Source organism: Acomys minous (assembly GCF_964271855.1).
Source record: "Acomys minous genome assembly, chromosome: 6".
Classification (NCBI taxonomy): domain Eukaryota; kingdom Metazoa; phylum Chordata; class Mammalia; order Rodentia; family Muridae; genus Acomys; species Acomys minous.
This window is the reverse complement of record NC_140487.1, coordinates 59374176-59399252: the sequence shown is the minus strand read 5'-3', so window position 1 is coordinate 59399252 and position 25077 is coordinate 59374176. Positions and strand designations below refer to the sequence as shown.

At 45.7% G+C, this 25077-nt stretch overlaps 2 protein-coding genes across 3 annotated transcripts in view; one reads left to right on the top strand and one right to left on the bottom strand.

The window, feature by feature from the left end:
• The first annotated feature begins 394 nt into the window (after positions 1–394).
• MALSU1 (mitochondrial assembly of ribosomal large subunit 1) lies at positions 395–14607 on the top strand. The gene is given in 5 exon segments (XM_084787360.1): positions 395–683; positions 1703–1881; positions 12346–12427; positions 13720–13871; positions 13873–14607. Coding segments are annotated over 5 exon segments (687 nt in total). The 5' UTR covers positions 395–445; the 3' UTR covers positions 13909–14607.
• Positions 14608–15008: 401 nt separating this feature from the next.
• IGF2BP3 (insulin like growth factor 2 mRNA binding protein 3) overlaps positions 15009–25077 on the bottom strand; it is a 129821-nt gene continuing 119752 nt past the window's right edge. The window contains exons 12-16 of one of the 2 annotated variants that reach the window (XM_084787339.1): positions 23830–23946; positions 20703–20777; positions 18248–18379; positions 17555–17668; positions 15009–17203 (exon numbers count right to left, since the gene is read on the bottom strand). In XM_084787339.1, the coding sequence (XP_084643465.1) occupies positions 17105–17203; positions 17555–17668; positions 18248–18379; positions 20703–20777; positions 23830–23946 (537 nt within the window). In that variant the 3' untranslated portion in view covers positions 15009–17104. The remainder of the gene's footprint in view (positions 17204–17554; positions 17669–18247; positions 18380–20702; positions 20778–23829; positions 23947–25077) is intronic. The other variant, XM_084787340.1, reaches the window with a different exon arrangement.

The following is a 25077-nucleotide window of genomic DNA, read 5'->3' as shown; positions in this document are numbered from 1 at the left end:
TTTATGTATATGAGTGCTCTACTTGCACATATGCCTACGTGACAGAAGAGGGCATCAGATCCCATTATAAGATGGTTGTGAGCCACCGTGTGGTTGCTGGGAATTGAACTCAGAACCCCTGGAAGAGCAGCCAGTGCTCTTATCCGTTGAGCCATCTCTCCAGCCCCGTAAAGATTATTTGAGCTCACTTTTTTTTTTTTTTTAAACAGACAAGGTTCTCTGGGGTGACAAGGCTGCCCTCTAACTCAGAGTCCCGCCTGCCTCTGCCTCCTGAGTGTTAGGATTAAAAGCGCGCGCCAACGCCGCCCCTTTTATTCCTTAATAAACTACACCCTAGCCAATCCGTCCTAGCCTCGGCTTTCGGTCACAGCCCCGCCCGCTCCGTGACGTATAATGCCGAAGCCGCTCGGAGGGCCACGCCTCCGGAGAAGTCGCGGAGACAGCCATGAGTTCCCGCTGGCTGCCTGCGCGCCGTCTGTGGCCGTTGCTGTGGCGCAGGGTGGTCTCCCAGCGAGCTGGCCCCGCGGGGGCTTCGGTTCCCTGGCTTCCGCGGCTCGCAGAGAGATGGCTTCCGGCGGGGCTCGCGACCTGCCTGACCCCGAACCCGACGCGCGGCCTGCATGGTGGGCCTCAGCCGGAGGAGCGGACCGATGGCGACGCTCGCCCGCAGCCGGCAGCCGCAGGTACGCGGGCAGGACAGCTGGCGGCCGGGCCTGACACCGGGGGCCCCGGGCTTCTCTGTGCGCTTCGGGGGTGAGTCGCAGAATTTGCGTAGACTCAGAGCTGGAAGGGACTCGAGAGGTGGTTGGCGCTAACTTTCTTTTTTGCATAGCGAAGAGACCGGGAGGGCAGGAAACGCGCTGTCTTTTAAACTCCCAGCCTTGTGCTTGGCCACACCCGGCCCTTGGCATCACAGCCCCAGACACGCCAACCCGCCTCAGGATCTACCCAGGGTCGGAGGAAATGGACTGATTGGTCACAGTAGCACTATGTTTCTTCATATCCGTGGTGGGCCGGATACTGTTTGAGAACCCGTCTAACCCTCAGAGTTTAGTAACCTTTTGCAGCTGTGATCCGATTTAGCATGCCTCGTGCCCTCGGCTGTTGTCTTCTCCCCACACCAGGCTGCGGCTGTTTGCGTAGCATCTCAGCATTTGTTGTATGTTGTTCATTTCAGCCCTAGTGAATAGAAAGCCGTTTGCTACCGCATGCATTTGGCGATAGCGGTATTTGTGTTGCAGCATTTGGTGTCTGTAATCTGAGCATTCTGCCTAGAAAAGATGGGTCGTGATTTCTGAAACTGCTGTCCTGGGTTCCGTTCTGATCGGATTTTTTGCTTGCTTGCTTGCTTGCTTGCTTGGTTTGAGTGGAGGTGGTATTGGAGATTGGGCCCAGGACCTTGTATGTGCTAGGCAAGCAGTCCCACCACTGAAGCACACCCTCAGTCTGGCCTTGAACTTGGGATCCTCCTGCCTGGTGTTCACCAAAGTATGTATGTATGTATGTATGTATGTATGTATGTATGTATGTATGTATGTATGTGTATATATGTATATATATATATACACACACACACACAGTCTTGGAGGAGCAGTCCCAGCGTCTTCTGAGAGTCTGCTTCTCTGGATACATGTAGTAGGTCTGGTCCCTGCTCCACACACCCCCGCGTTGGCCATCTGACACAAGCATTTCTGCATTTCAGGTCACATTGGTGCCAAGTTTGACATCGATATGCTGGTTTCACTTCTGAGGCAAGAAAATGCAAGAGACATTTGTGTGATCAAGGTTCCTCCGGAAATGAGATACACAGACTACTTTGTAGTTGGTAGTGGGACATCCACCCGACACTTACACGCTATGGCGCACTACATTGTGAAGATGGTAGGATCCGATCTTTTGAACCTTTTACTAGAGAATAACTAGGGTGGGAGTAAAGTAACAGTTTTATGATTAATAATAATAAGCGAATAATATACCAAGGCAACAGATGTTAGAATATATGAGATTTATTAAGTGAACAAGGTGGGGGGGAAGGAACCGGAGGAAGAGAAGGAGTACCCCAGAGAGACAGACACAGTGGAAGAGAGGGAGGGGCAATGTAGCTCTGTTCTTTAATATGTTGGGCAAGGCCACGCCCCCATGGCAGGCAGGCAGTGACGTCACAGGTAGGCAGGCTGGAGCTGAGTCCTAACAGGATAAACCGTATGAGAGGCTACAGAGAAACCCAAAGTTTACAATTTGCAAGAGTGCGTTTTATGGTTTTTCGTAGTGAAAGGCTTGGGAACATGTATTTTGTTCTGTTGAGTCCAAGTATTTCTAATTCTTGTCTTTTGTGACAGGAAAAATTAAGAATAACGTGAAACAAGCCAGAAGACAGTATAAGTCTGTTCTAGGACAGTACCCACATGATAGCCTGTAGCCACAAGTGACTATTGAAAGACGCTTAAAGATTTATTTGTATTTTGTGTAAGCCTAGTGCCCTCAGAGGGCAGAGGAAGTGTGTGATTTCCCCCAGAACTGGAGTTAAAAGAAGTTGTGAAGCTGCCATGTAATTGCTGGGATTTGAGCCCAAGTGCTGCTAACTGACCTCAGAGCCAGCTCGTTAGCCTTTAGTTAAAACCCTTTTAAATTAGCCAGGCGAGGTGGCTCACGTCTATAATCCCACCCTCTTGGGAGGCAGAGGCAGGTGGATCTCTGAGTTCGAAGCCAGCCTGTTCTACAGCCAGGGCTACACAGAGAAACCTTGTCTCCAAAAGCAAACAAAAAATATTTAAAATCATATGGATGTGTATGCCTCTGTGTGGGTATATGCACATGAGACAGCAAACAGGGCTGTCAACCTTGGGGCCTCTGCCTCAGCAGCAAGTGCCCTTAACTGCCAAGGCTTCTCTCCAGTTCCAGAAATGGCTATTCAAGTGCAGATCAGACTTTGAAATCCAGTCCTTCGGTTATACTAGCCACATTTCCGACGCTCAGTTTCCACATGCGCCTGTGATTTCTACCATACTGGACAGCCATAAAACTTTGCATAACTTCTAAAATGTTCTGGGCAATGCTTCTGGTCTTAGTTTGCTTTCTGTTGCTACAGCAACAACCATGATCAAAAGCAACGTAAGAAAAGTGCCTTGTTTTTTTGTCTTTTTAGCTTACAGGTTTTAGTCCTTCATTAAGAGAAGCCATGCCAGGAGCTCAGGGCAGGAACCTGAGGGAAACCAACAAAGGAACTCTGCCCTCTAGCTTGCCTACTCCACCTTGTTTGACTACCATAGCCCAGGCCCGTCTGCCTAGGTTTCCCCAAACACTATGCAGTATTGGGACGGTGAAAGTGAAATGTATGTAGTCCTTGCCCTGTGGATTCCTGGGTCTCACACAAGGAAGAGGGTTCACCTTGCAGTTGGATTGAATGCGACTCAGAGCAGGGAAAAGGGTGTTCGTGCAGCAGCCTCTGACACAGGGGTAGACTACCCTACCTTGTTCAAAGTTGGTCCAATAAAAGGCGGTGAGGAACAGCTGAGGATGTCTAGGGAAGGCTTTCGAAGTGAAAATGGACTGGAAAGCAGACCTGGTGCAGAATGAGAGTGAGTGGAGGGAATTTTTTCTTTTTTAAAACCAAGACAGGGTTTCTCTATGTAGCTCTGGCTGTCCTGGAATTCACTTGATAGCCTCAAACTCTTCGGCCTCCTTCCTCTGCCTCCCGAGGCATGTGCCACCACCATTGGGCAAGTGGAGAAGAGTCTTAGGAAGTGACTGGTGACAGTTATAAGGCAGAGTCTCTCAGATGCCACGGGGGATGGATGAACAGTTACCGAGATTGTAAGGCTTAAAAAATTGGAGTTTTTTCAGAGAAGTTGCAGAAGAGGAAAGAAGTACAAATTACTTTTACAAAATGTTCATATGAGAAGAGCAAGAAATGCGAGGGCAAGAAAGGTTTGTTTAACACTTGAGAAATGGAGCCAAGAAAGTCAGTTTAAGGAAATCCTGGTCTACGTAGTTGGAGACCAGCAAGATGGGAGGCTTCAGGCACTGATGTGCATACATTACCACTATCCCTTTCCAGAATGTTCTTCGTCTTGCAGATCTGAAATTCTTGCCCATTAGGCAGTAACTCCTTATTCTCTCTTCTTGCGTAACCAGTATTGTACTTTGTCTCAAAGAATTTGGCTTTTAGCACATTTCTTACAAGCAGAATCGCATTGCGTTTGGCCTTTGTGACTGGTTTGTAACACCCAGATCGTGTTGTCAGGGCTCACCTGTGTTGTAGCATGTGCCAGATTTTGGTTGTTGTTTTGTTTTTCCTTGTTCAATAATGGGGATTCCCCCCAGGGTCTGTGAGGACTAGTGCCACGAGCTACACCCCAGCCCACTTTTCTTTCAGTAATATCCTACTGTGTGTACACACCTTCTTGTTTCCCCATTCACCTACTGATGGGTCCTGGGGTCATGCCCAGCTTTCAGCAGTTGTGACTGCAATTTTAAATATGGACATAGAATTGTCTGTTCGCTACTTGCTTTTAATTACTTTGGGTGTGCGCCTAGAGGAGGAATATTTGGATCACATAGTCATTCTGTTCTTAACTTTTTTAAAATTAAGTTTTATTATAAAGAACTTGTGAATAAGAAACATCACCCTGTGACATTAACCAGACTCAGAGTCTTTTATTTGGCTGTACCCCCATCTGTTGAGACTTGGGACTGGTTCCTGGCCTGTTGGTTGTTGTTGTACTTTTAAACAACTATTTTTATTTTGGGTTCCTTAAATCTCTTTCTCCCTTCCCACCCCAATCCCTTCCAACACCCCGCCACCAGGCAGGAGGGAGAGAAGGTCAGGGAGAGGGGCATTGTTTCCCTTAGCTACTTCCTGCTGTTTAGGGTCCTCAGGTTCCCTGGGCTGAGTCCAATCCTCGGTTCAGGACGTCCCCAGCTTCTTGTCCTGCTGCGTCACCAGCAGCCAGGAGCAGCACAGGAACGCACCAGCAGCCTCTTCTCTGGGTCTCCAGTCTCTCTCTGGGTCTGGCTTTTATCTCCACTGACAAAGACCACGCTCCTGCATGATGTAGTTCACAGCTGACAAAGATCATGTGCCCTTTCATGAGGCTGTTATCAGCTGTGGACAACCTGGAGCTGCCCCCATGTCCCATACTCGGATTAAAATAAAAACATGTTTACATATAAACCAAACCATCCACAACAATTGGTGTTCCGTTCAGAAAGTTTGTGCTACCCCAATGCCTTGAGCGTTGTCTCTGTTTTCTTTTAAAAGTTTCAGTGTTTCATGTTTTAAGTTAAGGCCTTGGATCCATGAGTTGAGGTTTTTTGGGTTTTTTGGTTTTGTTTGGTTTGGTTTGGTATGAGGTGAAAGATATTAATCTCATTTAATTCTTCTGTAGAGAGAGGTCCAATTTTACCTGCACCATTTGCTGAGTCAGCCTTTCCCCAATATCTATTTTTGTCTTTTGTTTCTTTGTTTGTTGATTGGTTTTGTTTCATTTGTTTTTGTTTTGTTTTGTTTTGTTTTGTTTTTGTTTTTCAGTTTTTTGAGACAGGGTTTCCCTGTGTAGCCTTGGCTGTCCTAGACTCACTTTGTAGACCAGGCTGGCCTCGAACTCACAGAGATCCACCTGCCTCTATTAAAGGTGTGCACCACTACACTCGGTTTGTTTTTGTGTTCTTTAAAATTAAGTTGGCACAGCATGGTTTTATTTCTGGTTCCTCTACTATTCCATTAGTCTCTACAAATCTATTTAATTATTGCAATTTTTTAGACTTAAAATTTTATATGTATGAGTGTTTGCTTGCATGTGTGTATGTGCACCACTTGTGTGTCTGGTGCCCTTGGAGGTCAGATGGTGCTGTTTGATCCCTTGGAACTGACTGAGTTGCTGCTGGCTGTGAGCCACCGTGTGGGTCCAGGGGACTGAGCCCATGTCCTCTTCAGAAGTGACCCATGTTCTTCACTGTCTACAGGGCTGCTCTCTAGCCCTGCTTCTCTACGTGTAGAGCCGGGCCAGGTGTGCGTGTCACCGCAGCTCTGTGCTGTGACTCGGTGGGCAGTGTCCTTACTCCTTCGGACTGCTTTGGCTACTGATGGTCTTTCATTGTTTCACATCATTTTTTTTTTAACCTGTGAAATATAACACTGGAATTTTGATAGACATTGCATTAAATCAGTAAATGAATTTTGGTAGTAAAGCCATTTTATACTGTCAGTCCAGGAGCAGGGAGGTTCTCTCCTAAGTGTCTCTATGATTTTCTTTTTCAGTGTCTCTAAGTTCTGTTGTTAAGATCTTTCTCTTCTTTGGCTTTATGCATTCCCAAATATTTTTTAAGTTATTTTTTTTTCATAACTTATTTAATTTTATTTTAGTGTGAAGTTGTCAGAGCCATTGGAACTGGAATTACAGACAGTTGTGAGCTGCCATGTGGTGGCTGGGAATTGAACCCGGGTCCTTTGGAAGAGCAGACAGTGCTCTTAACCACTGAGCCATCTCTCCAGCCCCTATTGAAGTTATTTTTAATGGGCTGTTTTTCCCAATTGCTTTCTCTGAGAGTGCATTGTTGATATGAATGAAGGTAATTAAAATAAATATATACAGATTGACTTTGTATTCTGCATCTTGAAGTTTTTATTGGGGTCAAGCATTTTAAACAGACTTTATGTAAAGAACAATGCAGGGGTGGTTGCCTTTTCCTTTGTTGTTGAAATAAAGCCTCAACTGTGAAGCACCCAGCTAGGCTGGAACTCCCAGAGATGCATCTGCTTCTGCCTCTTGAGGGCTGGGATTAAAGGCGTACACCATCACACCCAGTTTATTTGACATCTTTCTTTTTGGTTTTTCAAGACAGGGCTATGGAACTCTGTAGAACTTTGTAGTTCAGGGGCTGGCCTTGAACTCAGCTCTGCCTGCCTCTGCCTCTGCAGGGCTTAGATCAACAAAAGTGTGTGTCACCAGCTCAGCCCAGTTTGGTTCCTTTTCTACTTTATCTCTTTATTGCTTTCTCTTAAGTAATCTCTTTAGCTAAGACTTACAGTACTATGTCAAATACGAGAGGTATGAGAGGGCATCCTTGTCTTGGCCTTGATTTTAGAGGAAAAATAGTTTGTCTCCATTTAACATAATGTTGGCTGCCAGTTTGTCATATGTAGTAGTAGCTTTGATTATTTTGAGGTATGTTCCATCTCTTCCTCAAGTCTCCAGAACTTTTATCATGAAGGCATGCTGAGCCTTTTCAGCAACAATTGAAATGGTTATGTGGATTCTTTGCCTAAGTGTATACATATAATTTTATTATATTTATTGATTTGTATATGTTGAACTAACCTTGCTCTTCTTGGATGGAGCCCATTTGGTTATAATAGAATTGTTCTTTCTGTTAATGATGTCTTGTGGTTTTTACTTAATCTCCTGAAGTGACCATCTCCTTCACTTCAAATATTGTTTTTCAATGTTTTAATCTCCTTCCTAATTCCCCCCCACACACACATTTTAGAGTTTCACCTTCAACTTAGTACTTGTTACAATCACTCTGGAGACTGCCTTATGAAAATCTTCGCTAGATTTCCTTTGTTTGTCAGTCTCTTTGAAATTTCTTTGTGATCATTAGTTCTCTTAAAAAACAAGACTGAATTCCTCCTCAGGCATTTATGCTCTCTGTAGCTTTAGGTTCTCCTATGGAGTTAGTGGCTTGCTGTAGGTGGCGGGCGAGTCGTGTTCTTTGTGGCCTTGTTGTTGTGTTCTACATATCTGTTGGAGTAGGTTTGTTCTGACTCCCCCATCTAAGCCTGTTGGATATTTTGTTTTCTGAAATACTTCCTAGAACAGTGGTTCACAACCTAAGGGTCACGGCCCCTTTTGTAGGGGTTGCATGTCAGACATCCTGCATATCAGATATTTACATTATGATTTATAACAGTAGCAAAATTACACTTATAAAGATCAATGAAATAATTTTATGGTTGGGTCACCACAGCATGAGGAACTGACTTAAAGAGTCACAGCATTAGGAAAGTTGGGAACCACTGTCCTAGAGGAACATCTGCCTAAAGTTCAGCTGTGTGGACTAGTGAGACTTGGTGTTGATTGCCACGTTGTGTTGCTGAGGTGGTCCTGCCAGGGTGTGCCAGCAGGACCAGGTGAGCTGCACACTGACCACGCGGAGCCTGAGCCGCTAAAAGGAGGATACCAAACTTCAGACCTGGTGAAGTCTTCTACCACCTGGGCCTATGGTTATAGCCACAGGCCTGAAGTAACCCCTGGGAACACAGCAGTATACTCAGGAACCTGCAGTGACCCTGGAAGCTTACAGGTCAGAACCACACACCCACAGGGACCTTAGCTATCCCTGGACCCTGGGTGCGTGGGAGTCGGAGCTCAGTTCCTGTGCTGACCTCAGGCTGGAGGCCTGGTCACCTGGTGCTCTCTGGTCTTGCTGGAACCAAAGGCCTGAATGTCCAATATGCAGTTTTTAACTTTTGTAAGGACCTGCTATATACAGTTGACCACTGCAATTTCCTTTCTCACTAGAAGTGTCAGTGTCTACATACTTCACACACATTCTGACCAAAATTCCCATTTTGCTTTTCTGATAGTAGGCATCCATATGGGTGTGAACTACAGCACCATAGTTTGGACTTGCGCTGATTAGTAACATCATCAGTACTATTTTTTGTTGGCTGTATAAATTGTTTGGAAGAATCTCTGTTCATGTATATTTTGCCTGTTTTAAAAAAAATCATTTTTGTTGTTAAGAGTTGTGTTTTCTGCACATGAATTCCTTGTTGAAGTGTGACCTGCAAACCCTGCTGTTCTGTGGGTGGTTGTTTGATGTGTTGTGGGTTGAAACCCAGGGTCTTGAGCACACCAGGTGAACATCCTACCACTGGCAGCTCCTAGCTCCAGAAGGATTTCTTTCTTTTTTTTTTTAAATTAAAAAACAATTTTTTTTTTTAATTGTGTGTGAGGTGGGTGTTAGAGTAGAAAACTGGTTAACTCTCTGGCCCAGGTAAAGGCCTAACATTCCAGTTAGGCTGAGTTCAGTCCTTTAGCCAAAGGACCACCCCTAGGCTACCTTAAGCCATGATAAAGAGACATGTATCATAATTTAATTTAATAGTTCTTTAATGAGATACTGTACTTTTTCCTTCCCAGAATCCACCCCTAATGCAATAGCTTGAAGGGCTGTGGTACCACAGCCATGTAATTATTATTGTGAATTATTCAAAAACATAACTTTTCCTATTCTCTTTTCTAAGCATGCTTTCCTTAACACTTTGCGATCCCTACCCCTTGCCCCGCCCCCAACACTGTGAGCTTCCTATTCTTTTCTCTAAAGCCTTCCTCCCCACTATGTGAAGCTTATAACTGGCCTGCCTTGCTTTTGTTTGTTTTGTTTTTCCAGGTAGGGTTTCTCTGTGTAGCTTGGCTGGCCTTGAACTCACAGTGGTCTGCTCTGCCTCCTGGCTTCTTTTCTTTTACTTCTAATAAAACTACCCTCGGGCTTCCACCTCAGTCCTTAACTAAATCTTAAGCCCCTGTGTCATTGCCCGCCACGGAGGGCAGGGCATGCAGAAGTGGGAGCGACTGGGTGGAGCCGGCTCTCTGCTTCCACCTTGACTGTGTCCGGGCATCAGACTCCAGGAGGCAGGCTTACATAGCAGGCACTTTTCAAGGCTTTCATTCTTATGAACAGTTATTCCTTTTTCTTCCAAGAGTTGTAGTTTCAAGTCTTATGCTTAGGTATTTTAATCCATTTTGTGTTGAATTAAAGGTTTTTTTCTACGCCCACTCTAGCTCCCAAATAATGAGAGACCTGTTGCATTTACTAATAACCTTAGAACACTGTGGCTAGGCAGATACTCATCTGTTCTAGTGCTCTGTGCTAGTCTGGCTACTTCCCAGCTACGTGCCATGAATTACTGGCCATACTGGTCCCACCTGGGCTGCTTCTGCTCACGTCAGTCCTCAGGGCTGTGTCCTTTCTCACCCTCTTCTTTCTTCTCTACCTTGGGGTCCCTACCTGAGACCCCCTGACTGGGAAAGGCCTCCCTGTCCTCTCTTTCCCAGCTAGACGCTGCTTAGCTCTTTGACTAACGAATCAGAGATAATTTGGGAGCAATATTTACACAACATTGATCAATGCTTATGACAATGCCCACATCTGGATCTGAGAGCATAGAAATCAACATCTGAATACAGAGTATACAAAAATAGCCTCCAACAATTTTGAGTCTTTATAAAGTTTTATATGTGGCTGATTTCCTCAGCACTGTTTCTTCAGCACTGTCCCCATTTTCCCACTAAATGTCTCAGCACCATATATGAGGGTTAATTTCTACATTCTGTTTCTTTGGTCTTGTGTCTGTGTGCCAGTACTATACTGACTAGTTAGATTTGCACTGAATCTGATGGTAGTGGTGGTGGTTTGCTCTGGGAATGAACTCAGGGCTTTAAGCGTCTTAAACACTCACTCCATCGCACCTCTAGCCCCCGTGTGTAAGACCGTCAGCTTGTTCTTCTGGATTCTGTTAGTTGTTCAGGGTCCCAGAGATCCCGTATCTGTGTTATGGTAGATTCTTCTGTTACTTTACAGTCCGTCCTTGAATATTCATGCGGATTACATTGACCCTGGAGGTTGCTTTGAGAAGTATTGGCATATGCAATGGCTTGAATGAGATATTTGAACATTCTGGCCCCAGCTGGTGGTATGGCTTGGCAAGGTTATGGGGGGTGCAGCTTTGCTAGACAAAGTGTGTCACTGGGTGTGGGCTCTAAGAGTTCATAACCTTCCTCACTTCACTCTGACTTGCGTTTGTGGTTAAAGATGTGCTGTTTCCTGCCCCAGCCACCTGCTGTCATTCTTCCGCAACTACTATGAACTCTTCCTGAGGAACCGAAGCCAAAATACGCACTTTTTTGATAGGTTGCCTTGGCCATGGCATTTTGTCACAGCAACAGAGACGTAACTAGTAGAGTGTGGCAACAATCCACGAACATTGGCCTCTCTCCATTGATTGGCATCTTTCATTTAGCAGTGTTTTGTAGTTTGCAGTGCACAAATTTCTTTCCTTCCTTTGCTAAGCTTATTCCTGTTAATTCTTTTTGACATTTCCGCCCTCTCCCCCAATTTGGATGCCTTTTCTTTCATTGTTCTAAAACTTCCAAAGTGGACATCCTTGACATGTGTCTAGATAGTACCCTTTCATTTCCTTGTTCCTTACCCTGTACATTGGCTGCAGTTGACATTCCAGTGCGCGCCTCTGCACTCCAAGTTGCTTCTTAGCAGTGCTGTTGATGCATCCCAAAAGTTAGTATTTATGTCTCCATATTTTCGTGTCTGATCTCGTCTCTAACCACATTAGCTAAAGCACACCGATTAATTCCTTCCTGCAGATCTACACACACACACACTCACAGTTAAATCTTCGTGGAATTTAAACCTATTGAGACAGGCTTCCTCTGTAGCCATACTGGCCTTGAACCTGTGTGATTCTCTTGCCCCAGCCTCTCAGCGCTGGATTGTCAACGTCAGCCACCACACTCAGCGAGCCTTTGGAGTTAGTTACGTTCCCACGGAGGCCAAAGGTTATCATCCCGTTTCTTCCTCTACTGCTAAGTTCTGTTCTTACAGTCTCACTGAACTTGGGGTTCGGCCTGGGATCTGCCTGAGTCACAAGTGCACACTGCTGTACCCTGCTGTTTATGTAGTGCTGTGGAACACAGTTCTGGGGGGCAGTACAAAGCAAGACCCTGTATAAAAAGTGGGGAGGGTTGGAAAGATGGCTTGTTGAGTTAAGTACATACATAAAAAGCTGAAGACCTGTCTCAGCCTCCCTTGTCTTGTTCTTAGAATGGCCCTGGTCTCCTACAAGGGTTTGTATACTAATGTCAGACAAGGCTTTCTGCTGGTATTATGAACAGGTGAGCAGTGAGACTGACCATAGTTTTAGGGAGGAAACACATGAGGTATTTTATAGTCTATCCTGAGCTGGAGTGAAGTCAGCGCTGATGAAAAGACCTGGCCTTAAGCAGGAACATGGCGTCTGCTTCCCGAGACTGGAGGAGAGCTGCGCAAACAGGTGTTGGTGAGAACCAGAAAGTGCCTCAGGTACACTGGTCTGAACGTCGTGGCCTCCTTGGAAGGACCGGGCAGTTTGAGTTAGGAGAGAAATAGAGCCAAGGAGAAGATTAAGATTGTCTTCTCTAAGTTAGTTATCAGTCATGGGGCAGAGGCTGGCTATGAGAAATGAATTAGCTAGTCCCTAACTTCAGTCCAAGACAACTGTCACTAGACCCTAAGCTGGAGCGGAGACTCAGCTCTCTCCTAAATGTATGGCCTGTTGTTTTTCAGTATAAATACCTGAAAGGCAGAAGTGATCCGCATGTCAAGATCGAAGGGAAGGACACTGATGATTGGCTGTGTGTAGATTTTGGTAAGTTACTGTTGTGCAGTTTACAGATAAACCCTCATTTAAACTTTCAGTTTTCAGCTGCAAACAGGTAGAAATAAAATTGGTGAATGCATATTAACGTTAAGATTTTTGAGATTTGTTTCGAAGTAATAAAAGTTTGATTTGATTTGATTATAACTCAGGTAGTGTTAATCACATGTGAAAACTTTGCCTAAAAGGAGTATTGATATACCACCGTGTCAGATGCATGCTTACGCTGGGGCCAGGGGGCAGGCACCTGAGATTTTAGCCTATTTGCAAGCTCTCTTAGTTAGGGGTACTATTGCTGTGGTGAAACACCATGACCAAAGAAACTTAGGAAGAGAAGGATTGTCCGTTTATTTCTCCATTTAACAGCTCATCACTGAAGCAGTGAGGGCAAGAAAGCACCTAGAGGCATGAGCTGGTGCAGAGGCATGGAGGAGCGCTGCTTACTGGCGCACTCAGCCTGCTTCCTTACAGAGCCCAGGGATGGCACCATCACCTCAGTCACTAATTAAGAAAATGCCCTATTAGCTGCCTCCTGAGAGTCCAGTCAGCTGGAGGCTTTTTCTCAGTTGAGGATCCTTCCTCTCAGATGACATGAAAGTAGCCAGCTCACAAGTTGTCATTTCAGTCTCATGAGGACAAGACCATGCTGAAAAAGCAGTGTTGTGACAATGGCAGTACCCAGCTTCAGGCTCTGAGCCCATAAGGTAACCCACAGGCTAGATGGCCCGTGTACACCCCAAGTCTTTCATTAGTAGGAAGCAGGCCCACTTTTTAATTTTGTTTTTTCCTGTGCTGTGAGACAGCAAGGCTGTAAACTAGGGTTTCTCAGCTTTGTCACATGCATGTTTTTGCTGTGTGCTTGGGGAACCTCTTGTGTGCTGCAGAACGGGATGCTTGTTAGCAGCATCCACCCCCTCCCTCCAGCTACAACAGGCAAAGATGTCTATGGACACCGAAGCATTGCTTTGAGCAGAGTTGTCCGATAGGACTATTGACTGACTTTGAGACCTCTGCTTACAAGATGTGCAGAAAAGTAAAGCCAGGAGACAGCTGCCGCAGGGAATGACCAGAGGAACCTGACAGACCAACAACCACCATCATTGATGCTCCATGTTGGCCACATTTCCATGTCAAGTGGCAGATGTGCTGACAAAGGCACAGCATCGCTTTGCAAGAAAGGGTCTACCATTTGCCCTTTTAAGAAGTCCAGGGTGAGGGACTTGCATTGATAAAAATATGAGCAATGGATTTTCCTCATTGTATTGTTTGTCTTTTCCTGGTAGGCAGTATGGTGATCCATTTGATGCTTCCAGAAACCAGAGAAACCTACGAATTAGAGAAATTATGGACTCTACGTTCTTTTGATGACCAGTTAGCTCAGATAGCAGCTGAGACGTTACCTGAAGACTTCATTCTTGGACTAGAAGATGACACCCTCCTTCCTGACTCCAGTGGAGTTCAAATGTGAATGATGCAGTTAATGCCTTCCATCTGCTTAGTTACTACAAGTCGTGTCTACGTCTAGGACACATGCTGGTGGCTGTGCAGAGACTACATCAATCAGCTCACAGACCAAGAGCCAGTAATTCAATCCCCGCTTTTCAGCATACTGTTTTTACTCTTGAGATCCTAGTTGGAGTGCTTGGGGTAGCACCGATACCCATGATTAAATCTAATAGTGTTTATTATTAAATACCTATCATTATTACAGCACTATTATCTAACCTGCTTTCATAATCAATAAAGACACAGACACCCATTGTATTTTTAGACTAAGCCTTTTTCTACCTGGGGCTGGCAAATGTTAACCCCCTAAACTACCTCCCATCATCTTCCAGCCTTCATCCCAGGCTGTCTGCTCTAACCATCTCCATCTGGGCTAGTTCCCATCCATAATCCCAAAATAGTTGCTTATGCTGTTCAGTTCATCTGGCCACTTCTTTCCATGCAGAACTTCAGAGCTCCTCCTCCTGGCCCACATGGCTCTTTGCTTTCTCTTAGCGATTCTGCTCCTCCTTCCTCTGGTACCTCTCTCTTACCCAAGATCCTTCTGCGCCCCAAGCGATGATAGTCTCTCTGTGTTAGTCATTGGTGAACTAGCTGGTTAAAGAAAATTGTTGCCATAATAATTTTATGTATTTAATATAGAAAAAATAATTCTTCCTTCTACATTTTCTGTTCAGATGATTAATTTTGTGTAAATGTAAATCTTATTTACCATGGAATGGGCAAAGCTTGAAAAAAAATAGTACAAAAACCCCCACCCACATCAGCCCTCCTCGCCTATTTTTCAGATGCGATTGAAGGTGGTAAGTAGCAGAACACTAGGACAGTGGCTCTATAACCTTTCCAGAATACTCCAAGTGGCAGAAGTAGACTATTTAGGATATTAGGAAAAGCCATGCAACTCTATAGATCTTAGTTCACATTAAATAGGACAACCAAGGTTCACATTAATGTACCAGGGGCTGAAAAAATAACTCACTGATATATTACTGCCACCTGTAAGACGTATATCGTAGAAAAACCCCTCAAGAACACTCATCTGAAAACATACTGCAGAAACTGTGGCTTATGATGAAAACTTTATTCTGCATCAAGGTACCTGGAAAATGAGGCTGCATTTGGGACACATTATAGATGAGAATGATCCGTATATGATATGGTGAACACAAACTCAATTATAGAATTACTCAGTACCAGGTACTCCACCACCAATGCTTACGTGAACATAAGACATGATTCGCCACTCTAAAAGGCTAGACGTGAAACATGGCAGAATTGAAACCAGCAGACAGAAACGTAGCACCTGTCAATTTTAAAAAAACAAATACTGGAAAAATCAAATATTTTGAGGAAGAGCTCTGGCTTTAAACACATCTCCCCTGAAATCTGAGCAGGAGAACAAGTCACATTTTTTTAAGCAGTTTATATCCATTGTATGAAAAAATACAAATGCTAGATGAATTCAGTCGTGAAAAGGGGTCATTTTTTGGCTAAAACTACAAAATAGACTGGTTTTATGAAAATGTTTAGGAAATCATTTTCACAATGTCTAAGTGATATGCTGATCCTCAGAAAAACATAAAAGCTTGTAGAAGCTAATCTCCAAATACAAATGAGGCAATGATTTTCCTGAAGGGTTCCATAATGCCCTCGCTGTCAGTGTACTACGACTATAGCCACCTCATGAGCAAAGTAACAAGTCAGAGAGCAGCACGGCCTCGGACCACACACACACACAAGTATCCGTGCAGGGCTTTGCCACTAACTTAAGGAAGGGCAAAGGTCTCGCCTAATAGTTCAGTTTTCCACAGTCCGTATTCCCAAGCCATTTGCTGCATTCCCTACCCTGACTCACAGTCAGGTAACTGCAGGGGAGACATAAACCCTGCTACATTCCATGTAAGAGTTCTGGTGGACTCCAGCCTTCCACTGCTTACAGTCTTCAAAATAGCTTAGTTAGGCTCCTGACGGTGCCAGGCACAAGGAGACAGCGCTCTTGTTGCCTTTCAACACCGTCACACCTCCTGACCCCTGGCCTTCACAAAGCAGTTATTTCGGTGGCTGCTCAGAGAATCGCCTAATCTCAAGTGTGTTGGCAAGCTGAGCATCCTGCAAGACAAACTCAAGCTGACTTTGTTTAAATTCTGCACTTCTTCACTGACGCGCTTCCTTTGGGTAGTGACAGTCAAAGCACTCACGCACATAGCTAAACACAAATCCCCAAGTCTTCTGGAGCCCCTTTATACTAGCTGTCCCAAACTTGCCACCACTTTGCTCTTTATAGCACCATCAGCGACCTTCCCAACTACAGACAAAAGAACACATGGCATTGCTGCTCTCCGAGAATATAGGCACTGCTCTGTATTTATTGGACTTTCCAACTACTGTCAAAAGGCTCAAAAAATGCAAAATTAATGTTCCAACTTTACTGTTACCAGCAAAATGTAAAATTCCTTTTTCAATTACTTGCCTATCAGCTGACAACTGTTAAATTTTATTTTTTTTAAAAAACGGTTGGAGTTTCTTTATAAAGTATATAAAATTTTCAAAAAAGGAATACTTTTGCTTTTAACTGTATTACTGAATACCTGAGGTAGTTGAGTAAAAATGCACGTTTAATACCCCGCCGACAGCGGCTGGCACTTCCCTTAGGCTATCCGCATTAGTGTTAAAGAAACAGGAAACAGCAGCGCTTCTAGTCTAATGGCTTAGCATTATGTCCCTGTGGGATTCTACTTTGATCCAATTTCAACAATTGGACTTAGGAACGATCTATTTTTAAATTTATTTGATGAATTTAATGAATGTACCATTTATGCCAATTTCTGGCATATGGAGGAAGATTAAGAAAAATTAGAACGTTTGTTATATTTTGATATCACAAGGGAAGTGCAGAGTTCTCTTTCCCTACCCCCACTTTTTTTTTCCTTTCTTTCTTACTTTCTTTCTTTCTTTCTTTTTAAAGCTGGGTGTCATACATTTCAGAGAGCATAAAGTATACATTCTCACAGAGACAGGAGTTCGAGTTGCCTGGTCCTCAGAAACAACCGGCTAGGTAAAAACGCGTGCATGTGGTTCTGGGTGGGTCAGCACCCGTCTGTTGGTTAAGCAAATCTGTCTTTGGCTTGGCATCTGCCTCTGTGGTGGCTGTCTCCTGAGCCTTTACTTCCGTCGGGACTGAGGTGGTCCACTCTGAAGAGCTTTCTGCTGCTGGTGCTGCTTTACCTGAGTCAGAATTTCCTGAATTTTCCTCTGGGCGACCTAGGAAAGGATAGAACTTCATAGAACATCCATAGTCCAGAGTTACTAAAAGTCACTCTCCTGCCACAGCATCAAGTTGAAACCCTATAGCCCAATACTTAACAGCGTGCTGGCTGAAACCTGGATGTGCCAAGCACAGCCGGGCACAGTGGCGTGTGAGGACAAAAGCTGAGCTATGGGGACCTCTGGAGCCCAGGAGTTCAAGACCAGCCTGGGTGACCGTGGGGACAGCATATACTCCGATCCCCTCACCCAACACTCTGAACTATAAGCATCCAATAGGTTCACTTATGTGTCTGGAACGGGACCCCCTATAAGAGCTTAAGAACTTGTCATTTAGAAGCCACTTGCCTGGCAAGCATAGAAGTGGCCAGTTATCTTGACAACAACTTGGTCGTTCTCGTCAGGTGTCTGGTCACGGGGGACAACAACTTCAGCACTTGATAAATTCTGGAGTTCATTCACCTGAAATAGAAAAAAAAATCATATTGCTGAGCATTAAAAGCCTGTTTCCCAAGCATTCGCTGTATGCCAGACACAGCTTTGGCTTTACAGAGTTCATTTCAGCCACTAACAGTTCTGAGCTAGATTCCCATTTTAACATGACTAGAACTAAGGCTTGCCTGGCCAAAGACACCCATCTGTCCATGACGGAAGTAAATGGCAAAACCAGACTCGGGCCCTCTGGTTCTGCTCAGGGTGCTTTCCACATGACTTCAGAGTTACAGATCTGGAAATGACTTAGTTGCAAAAGACTGCAAACTACTTTCTGCAGTTTGAAGATATTTGTAAAACTTTAGTTCCAGTCCTTTAGGGTTTATAGAATTAAAAAGTTCAAGTTACATGCAAGAGAGAAGCTGGATGCCCCTTTCAAGTCCCAGGCCAGTGCCCTGCCTGGTCTGAAATAGGCAGCAGTCTCACGAGCAGGTTGCAGGCCTTGGCCATGGTGGGGTGGTCCCGCCTTATATACACTAGCCAGAGCCTTCATCTGGTCAGGGGCGCAGCGCCCCCTTGCAGCAGGACACCGCTGCGGCTGGTACTTGCCGTTTTGCCTCCTTTCCCAATGACTCTGCCAGCGGCGAAGGACGGCACTCGGATGTGAGCTTCAAGTTTCACCTCTTCTTTAGGACTAACGAAGTTTTCTTCTTTAATTTTTCCATAAATTCTTCCCTGAGCCTACAGATGACAATAACAGAGTCATTCGTACTTGAAACAAAGGTCCAGGTAACTTTGAAGACAGCCCAAGTCAGCCTGGGCTATCCACTGCAGTGTACATCAGCGTCTGGAACGAATTCTGACAACAGTGAGGAGACCGTAGCTAGACGCCCCAGAGAGGCTGACAGCAACTGTTCACAGGCGAGGAGACTGAGTTCTGACAAAAAGGATATGAGCAAAGTACAGCGATGCGTTTGTAACAGTGCCATTATGAGCCCCACACTCCGCACTGACTAAAGAATAAGCCATATCCTGCTGAAAATCAAGGCAATTTGGTAGGTATAATACAAGTGTAGAGGCAAATGGCCACTCACACTCCAGTCTTGAATAAAGCCTCTCCTACTCTGGCAATAGGAAACACTGCACTTTTCTTGAGCAAAAGAAAACAGGAAAAGAACTATACAGTCAGGGCCACCAGGCTCACAAGGAGCCAAGCCCATGTCTAAGGCTAGACGCCAGCGACCAGGAACGTTTGCTGTTTAAGCAGCTTTCTTCTTCAGGTCATTTCTGCTTTATAGAGGCTCAAATGCTTATGCATGAGCATTTGGGAGGCTGGGGAAGATCACGGCTACAAGTCTGAGGCCAGCTTTGGAGCGAGATCCTGTCTCTCCCTCCTCCCTCCCACAAAGGCAACGAAGTCAAGTTAATGCACACCTCTTGACACCTCACTAACGTGTCCTGTGCACAACCAGATGTTGTGTAAGAACACGTGTCCTGTGCAGCCATTAATTTGTTCTCATACACTTCAAAGGAGAAAGAAGTCTAAGTTGGGAAGCTGGCGTATCTGACAAGCTGCCAAGGCAAACCCTAAAAACCCGAGTAGCCATAGCTTAGTGGGCAGACAGTCAGAGCTCACTGGGGAGGCTAGAGAGTGGGCACAGTTCATCTGCACCCTCCTTTCTATTTACTTTTTAAAATTTTGTTTTTATGTGTATGAGTGTTTTGCCGGCATCTGTGTCTGGATCATATGTGCACGCATGTATCACAGCTGTGGTTTCTCACATGTTAGGAGATGTGTCATACTCAGACCAGTTTTTAACATTTCCAGTTTATGACCTGAGCTGATGGACTGTGAGGCTGCTGGGAGGGGTGAACTCGCCTTGATGCGTAGGCAGAGGCACGGAGCCTGTCAAGGCGTTGGGTTGTTCTATTCTCTGTGAATGATGTGAAAGCAGCTTTGGATTTTCATTGACTAAAATAAAGTTGATGGTTAAAACAAAACAAAGGAAGAGGGTCTGGAATCTAGCTCTCGGCAGAGCACTCGCACAGCAAGGCTCTTTCCTTCCTGGATAGAGGTGGTGAGGTGAGCTGTGGGCAGGGGTACGGAATGTGCACAAACAGCAGAGAAGACTAAGCTTGGGAGTGGGACACAGGACCGAGACACAGGCGTTGGGCTGGGGAGGTGGCTCAGCAGGGAAAGTACTGGCCATTGAGCCAGACAACCTGAGTTCAATCCCCAGGACTGATGGACATGGTGGCAGAATACTGACTCATGCAAGTTGTCCTCTGACCACAAGCATACCAAAATGTGCATGCTCCTCCCATAAAGTAATTAATTGACTAATTAATCAAAAAACCAAAACAGATGTAGGCGGTGTTGGATTAATGAGCAGAATTCAGTAGTTGCCTAAGACAAGGTTCTCCACACCGACCGTTCACGGTTGCTGCAGTGGCTTCACTGATGGTTCAGAGTTGGCTACAGGAGCAGCGGTGGGATGGCGCTGCTTGTGTCAGGACTATTCTAAGCACTATACACTGTACAGCTGCCTAGGGTAGAGGTGCTTCTGTCCACTCTACTGACGAGGAACTGGGAAGAACAAACAGTAACTGGTCTAAGGTTAACTGGCTAAGCTAGACTTTGAAACAGGGGTCCAGCTGCTGATTCATTCGTCTCCATCATGCAGAACACACAGGGATGTCCCAGCTCCAAAGGGCTCCAGATTCCAGTAAATGTGGGTAGTTCAAGTGAGGTCAAGGCATCACAGCTCTAGCCTTCCTAACTAAACTCCTAGGACAGCGCTGGGTGAAGGGCAAGAGTAACTCAGGGTTAGAGCATCCCAAGACAGGAGGGGATGCTGAGGAACAGGTTACAAGGCTCATTAGCAGGCAGGGGTGTATGTGTCGCTGTTAGGTGCCAACCACCTCAGTGGTGAGAGCAAGCCAACACCAGAACTCTAGGTTATGGTTGCGATAGGATTCTGGCATGGCTCCACTCTGCTCTATGGCTGGGGAAAGCAGCAGCATCTTGCTCCCTCTTGTCGCCCGGGCCTTTCACAACACATACCTTGAACTGAGCCTCTGGTGGTCCAGTGATGATGACCATCCTCACTTTAGCATCCGGTGCTTCGGCTGGAGCGATCTGTAACAGACCCATCACCAGCCGGTTAGGATACTTTCTGGTGTCACTGAAAAACCTTAGGCCAACCAGCCTGACATCTGCACGTGACTGACTGAGCTGCAGAATTAAATGCCTTCTGGAAAGGAATTATGGAGAGGCTGCAATTAATATGGACCAGTCAGGTATAGCTGTATGTACAACCTCTGAGCCAACCTCTGCCCCAGCTAGCTGAGGAACGAGCCCTTCACTCTGGAGCACGGAAGGCTACAGGCACTAAGGGACTCGACCCATGACTGTATGGCTAAAAGCCGAGAGATCTGGGTGTGTCCACGGAATGTGGTAACATGACAGACACTCTGGGCTCCTAAGTTGTGAGGCTACCACATACACGGTCTCCTGTTAACTTCCAGAGGAAAGGGGAGTGCTATCCAGGCAGCTGCGCTTCTTACACTTAAGTGAGAAAGAAAACAGAAACACCCTCTGGATTGCTTAAACTACTTGTGTACTTTTTATTGCTTAGACTATTGGTAAATTGCTCCCAAATGAAGTCACTGGAAGGACACAGGAAGTTAACCAATATCAACTGAGCAGGGTAAAGGTAAACTGAGACTTGTCAGTTTTCATAGGGTGTATGAAAAGCTGAGGGCAAGGAAACAGTGCAGAGATGTACAGGGAGAGGACCAGCATGTCCAGGGTCACCAAGCTGGTAGTTCCCTGCACTTAGTATAAGCTCCTGGGGCTGTTCCCAGGAAGCACTGTAAAGGTGACAGTCTTTAGCATTCAGCTGTTTTGTTGTTGTTGTTTTAAATACTTTCAATAACAGAGGGCCAAGGCTAAGAACACTCACACGCTGACAGTACATATGCTACTTACTACCCTCCCCCCTTTTGCTTTTTCCAAGATAGTGTGTTTTTGTTCTGCTGTCCTGGAACTTGCTCTGTAGAGCAGGGTAGCCTCAAACTCAGAGAGATCTCTCTGCCTCTACCTCCCAAGTGCTGGGATTAAAGGTGTGCGCCCCTACCGCCGGGCTGACTACCATCCATTGAAGCAGGGGAGAGGCTTCATGTCTGTTGACTAACCAAGTCTATTTGTGTAAGTTTCTGTTAAAGAAATAAGGTTGCGTTCTTTTATTTATTGTGTGTAGGAGTAACTTAAATATCAAGTAAGTGAACACAAATGATTATGATTTAGTGGTACCAAATATCTGCCTCAGGGCTGAGGAGATGGCTGAGTAAGAGCGCAGGACTGCAGTTTGAATCCCCAGCACACACGTAGAAAGCCAGGCACAGCTGCACATGCCTATGACCGCAGCACTAGAGGGGAGAGACAGCTGGTCACCAGAACACACTGGCTGACAGCTTATCCAAAACAGCAAGCTTCCAGCACAGTGAGAGACCCTGTCCCAAGGCCACGGATAAGGTACACACATACCCAAACCAAACCCCAAGATCTGTGTAATAAAGGCCACATGGGGAGGTAACCGTATCTAGTCTACACCATATAATGAAAGAGGCAGCCAAGCTTGTTTTCTGGAAACACGTTTTTTCTAGCCCAGTTAGAAAACCTCATGAATGCTGGAAGAAGTGAGCCTAAGTTCTTTGCGTGTATGTGAGCATGTGTCAGATTGACTTATTTTGCTGTCTCTTCTACAGGAAAGTATATAAGGATTGTTTCTGTGGTTTGAATTTTAATTTATACACAGAAAAAAATGATCTTTCATTGTCTAGTTCTATGAGGTAACAAACACATACTCTGGTAAACTACACCCACAATGAAATCCCAGAGCATGATACCCTATGAGCATATAAAGGGGGAGGAAGTCCCCCTCAGGAACAGTCATAGGGGAGGGGAATAAGGGGAAAATGGGAGGGAGGGAAGAATGGGAGGATACAAGGGATGGGATAACCATTGAGATGTAACAAGAATAAATTAATAAAAAAAAATTTTAAAAATCCCAGAGCAGTTACCACTCTCCCCAAGCCCCGCTCAAGTAGCCTCACTATGCACCTCTCGTGTCAATGCCTAACAACCAGACTTCTCTGCTGCCCCTGTAGCTCTGCCTTCTGCAGAATTATCACATAAATGGACCCTACAGTGTGTGATCTTCCTTCCTGAAGTCTGTCAGCACCATACATGGGATTTCTCTCCCACTGTCACCACCAATGGGCTCCTCGTCTACCCAGGGATTTCTACTGTGCAGGCTCACCTCACGGAGGATTACACACGGAGAGCAGTTGGGCTAGTTACCAATAAAAATGCTATTCACGTTCTCCTTCTCTTGTGTGTATGGGTGGGTGCTCATGCTAAGTTCATGGATAGATGAGAAAGCTGGGAGATACGCACAAGTAGAATCTGATTAGTGAATCTTTCTTTTCTTTCTTTCTTTTTTTTTTTTTTTAAGCCACTTTTAAAAACATAAGCAAAGGCTTTCACAGACCGCTTCCTGGAGAAAGCTGTGAACATATCAAGTCTGGCAACCTTTGTTTTAAAGCAACATTCCAAGACTGGGACATGGCTCAGCTGACAGAATGTTTGGATCCCCGCACCCATATAAGCAGCCCAGAGCTGGAAAGGCAGAGATTCCTGACACACACTGGCCAGGCAGCCCACTGAGTCAGTGACTCTCTCTCTCAGAAATTAAAGTGGGTATGACTGAGGAAACAGCAGACAGTAACCTGTGGCTTCCATGGATACACATGTGCATGAGCACCCTCTCATAGGTGCACATGCGTACACACAGACACCCCCTTTGTCTAATACTGAATTGCTTCAGCACATTGAAATGCAGAATCTGCAGAGCCCACAGTGGTCTCCCATTTACACAGTAAATGCTTAGCTGACTACACAAAACTCCATTTCTCTACTGTCCTTCAGCTTTGCCTGGCCAAGTTCTGAGAATGGAATATGTGCTAAAATATCCCAAGGCAGTGAACAGTCTTATGGGAGAGACTTCATTACGTCCTCCCGTCCTCATTGGCCAGGGGACAGACTGGTTAAGGGCACCAAGTGTGGAATTCAGCCCCCACTTTCACTTTCTTTGTAGTCGGGAGAGCCGTAGTGCGCAGAGCAATACCTTAATGGAAGCTCCTGCAAAACGAGAAAGCTGTTTGATGTGCTGGCCCTGCTTGCCGATGATGGCGCCGACTGACAGGGCAGGGATAAACAGGTGCACAGTCTCCGTCTCCGACTGCTGGAAGAGAAGAAAGCCAGGGCATGAGTGCTCATTTGCTGCCATATTAATCACTGGCCCCCTACCTTCGGCATGGACACCTCGGCATCCTCATACAGTAGGAGTACTAGGGAGGTTTGGGGAAAACGGCAATGAACTGACCAGAGCTTACCCATCAAGCCAAGGTCCATTCTGGAAGGACCGGTCATTAAAATCTCATGCTTGTCTACATAGTTTCCCTTCAAAATCTCACTGAATTTTAGATGCTTCGCCTTCTTTTTATTTTATATTTAGAACATATAGACTACATCCAAGGTGGCTTTCAGACTACATATCACAAACTAGACAGCAGGGAAGGATACAAACTCCAGACTTTACGCCTGCTTTCCTTCCTTCCTTCCTTCCTTCCTTCCTTCCTTTCTCCCTCCCAGAGCTGAGGCCCGAACCCTTGGGCTCGCAAGGCCGCATTCTTGTAGAGCTCGACCCCCAGCCCCAGGCTTTTCCTTCCTAAACTGAGTAAGCAGCTCCTACCTGCGTACAAGCCAGGCCACATGCCACTGCCATCCCACGCTGACCACACACGCAGGAGACAGACTCTGAGGGACCCGTTCACTTCAGCAGCAGACACTGTGAGACACTTCCCTCCATGCACGTCTCCACCCTCCCTTGCCATCTTACATACGAACAATCAGAAACCACTGAAAGCCGAGGCCTGAAGGGCTTTCTGCGCAGATGGACTTGTCCGGGCACTTCATTCCTTCTCTGCTTCACGCCGGTCACATGGCCGTTCTGCAGGCTCCTTTCACACATCATTATATGAGGGCAGACAGTCACTCAGAAACAGCTCAGTGACAGACTCCTCACAAGGCCATTCCAAGGTGCAGGACCAGAGTGGAGCGAGAGTTCTAATGAAGCCATATTCCTGCTCATGTACCTTAATCTCTAGTCACCCCGAACAACAGGAAGTGTGTTCCAGAAAGACTTAACATAGCATGGTGGTGTTAGAATGAAAGTGGTTCGTTCCCACAGGCTCATGGGGAACAGCACTATTGGGAAGTGTGGCCTTATTGGAGGAAGTGTGTCACTGGGCCCAAGCCAGGCCGAGTGGCTCTCTCTGGCTGCCTGCTGCTGCTGCCCCAGATGCAGAACTGT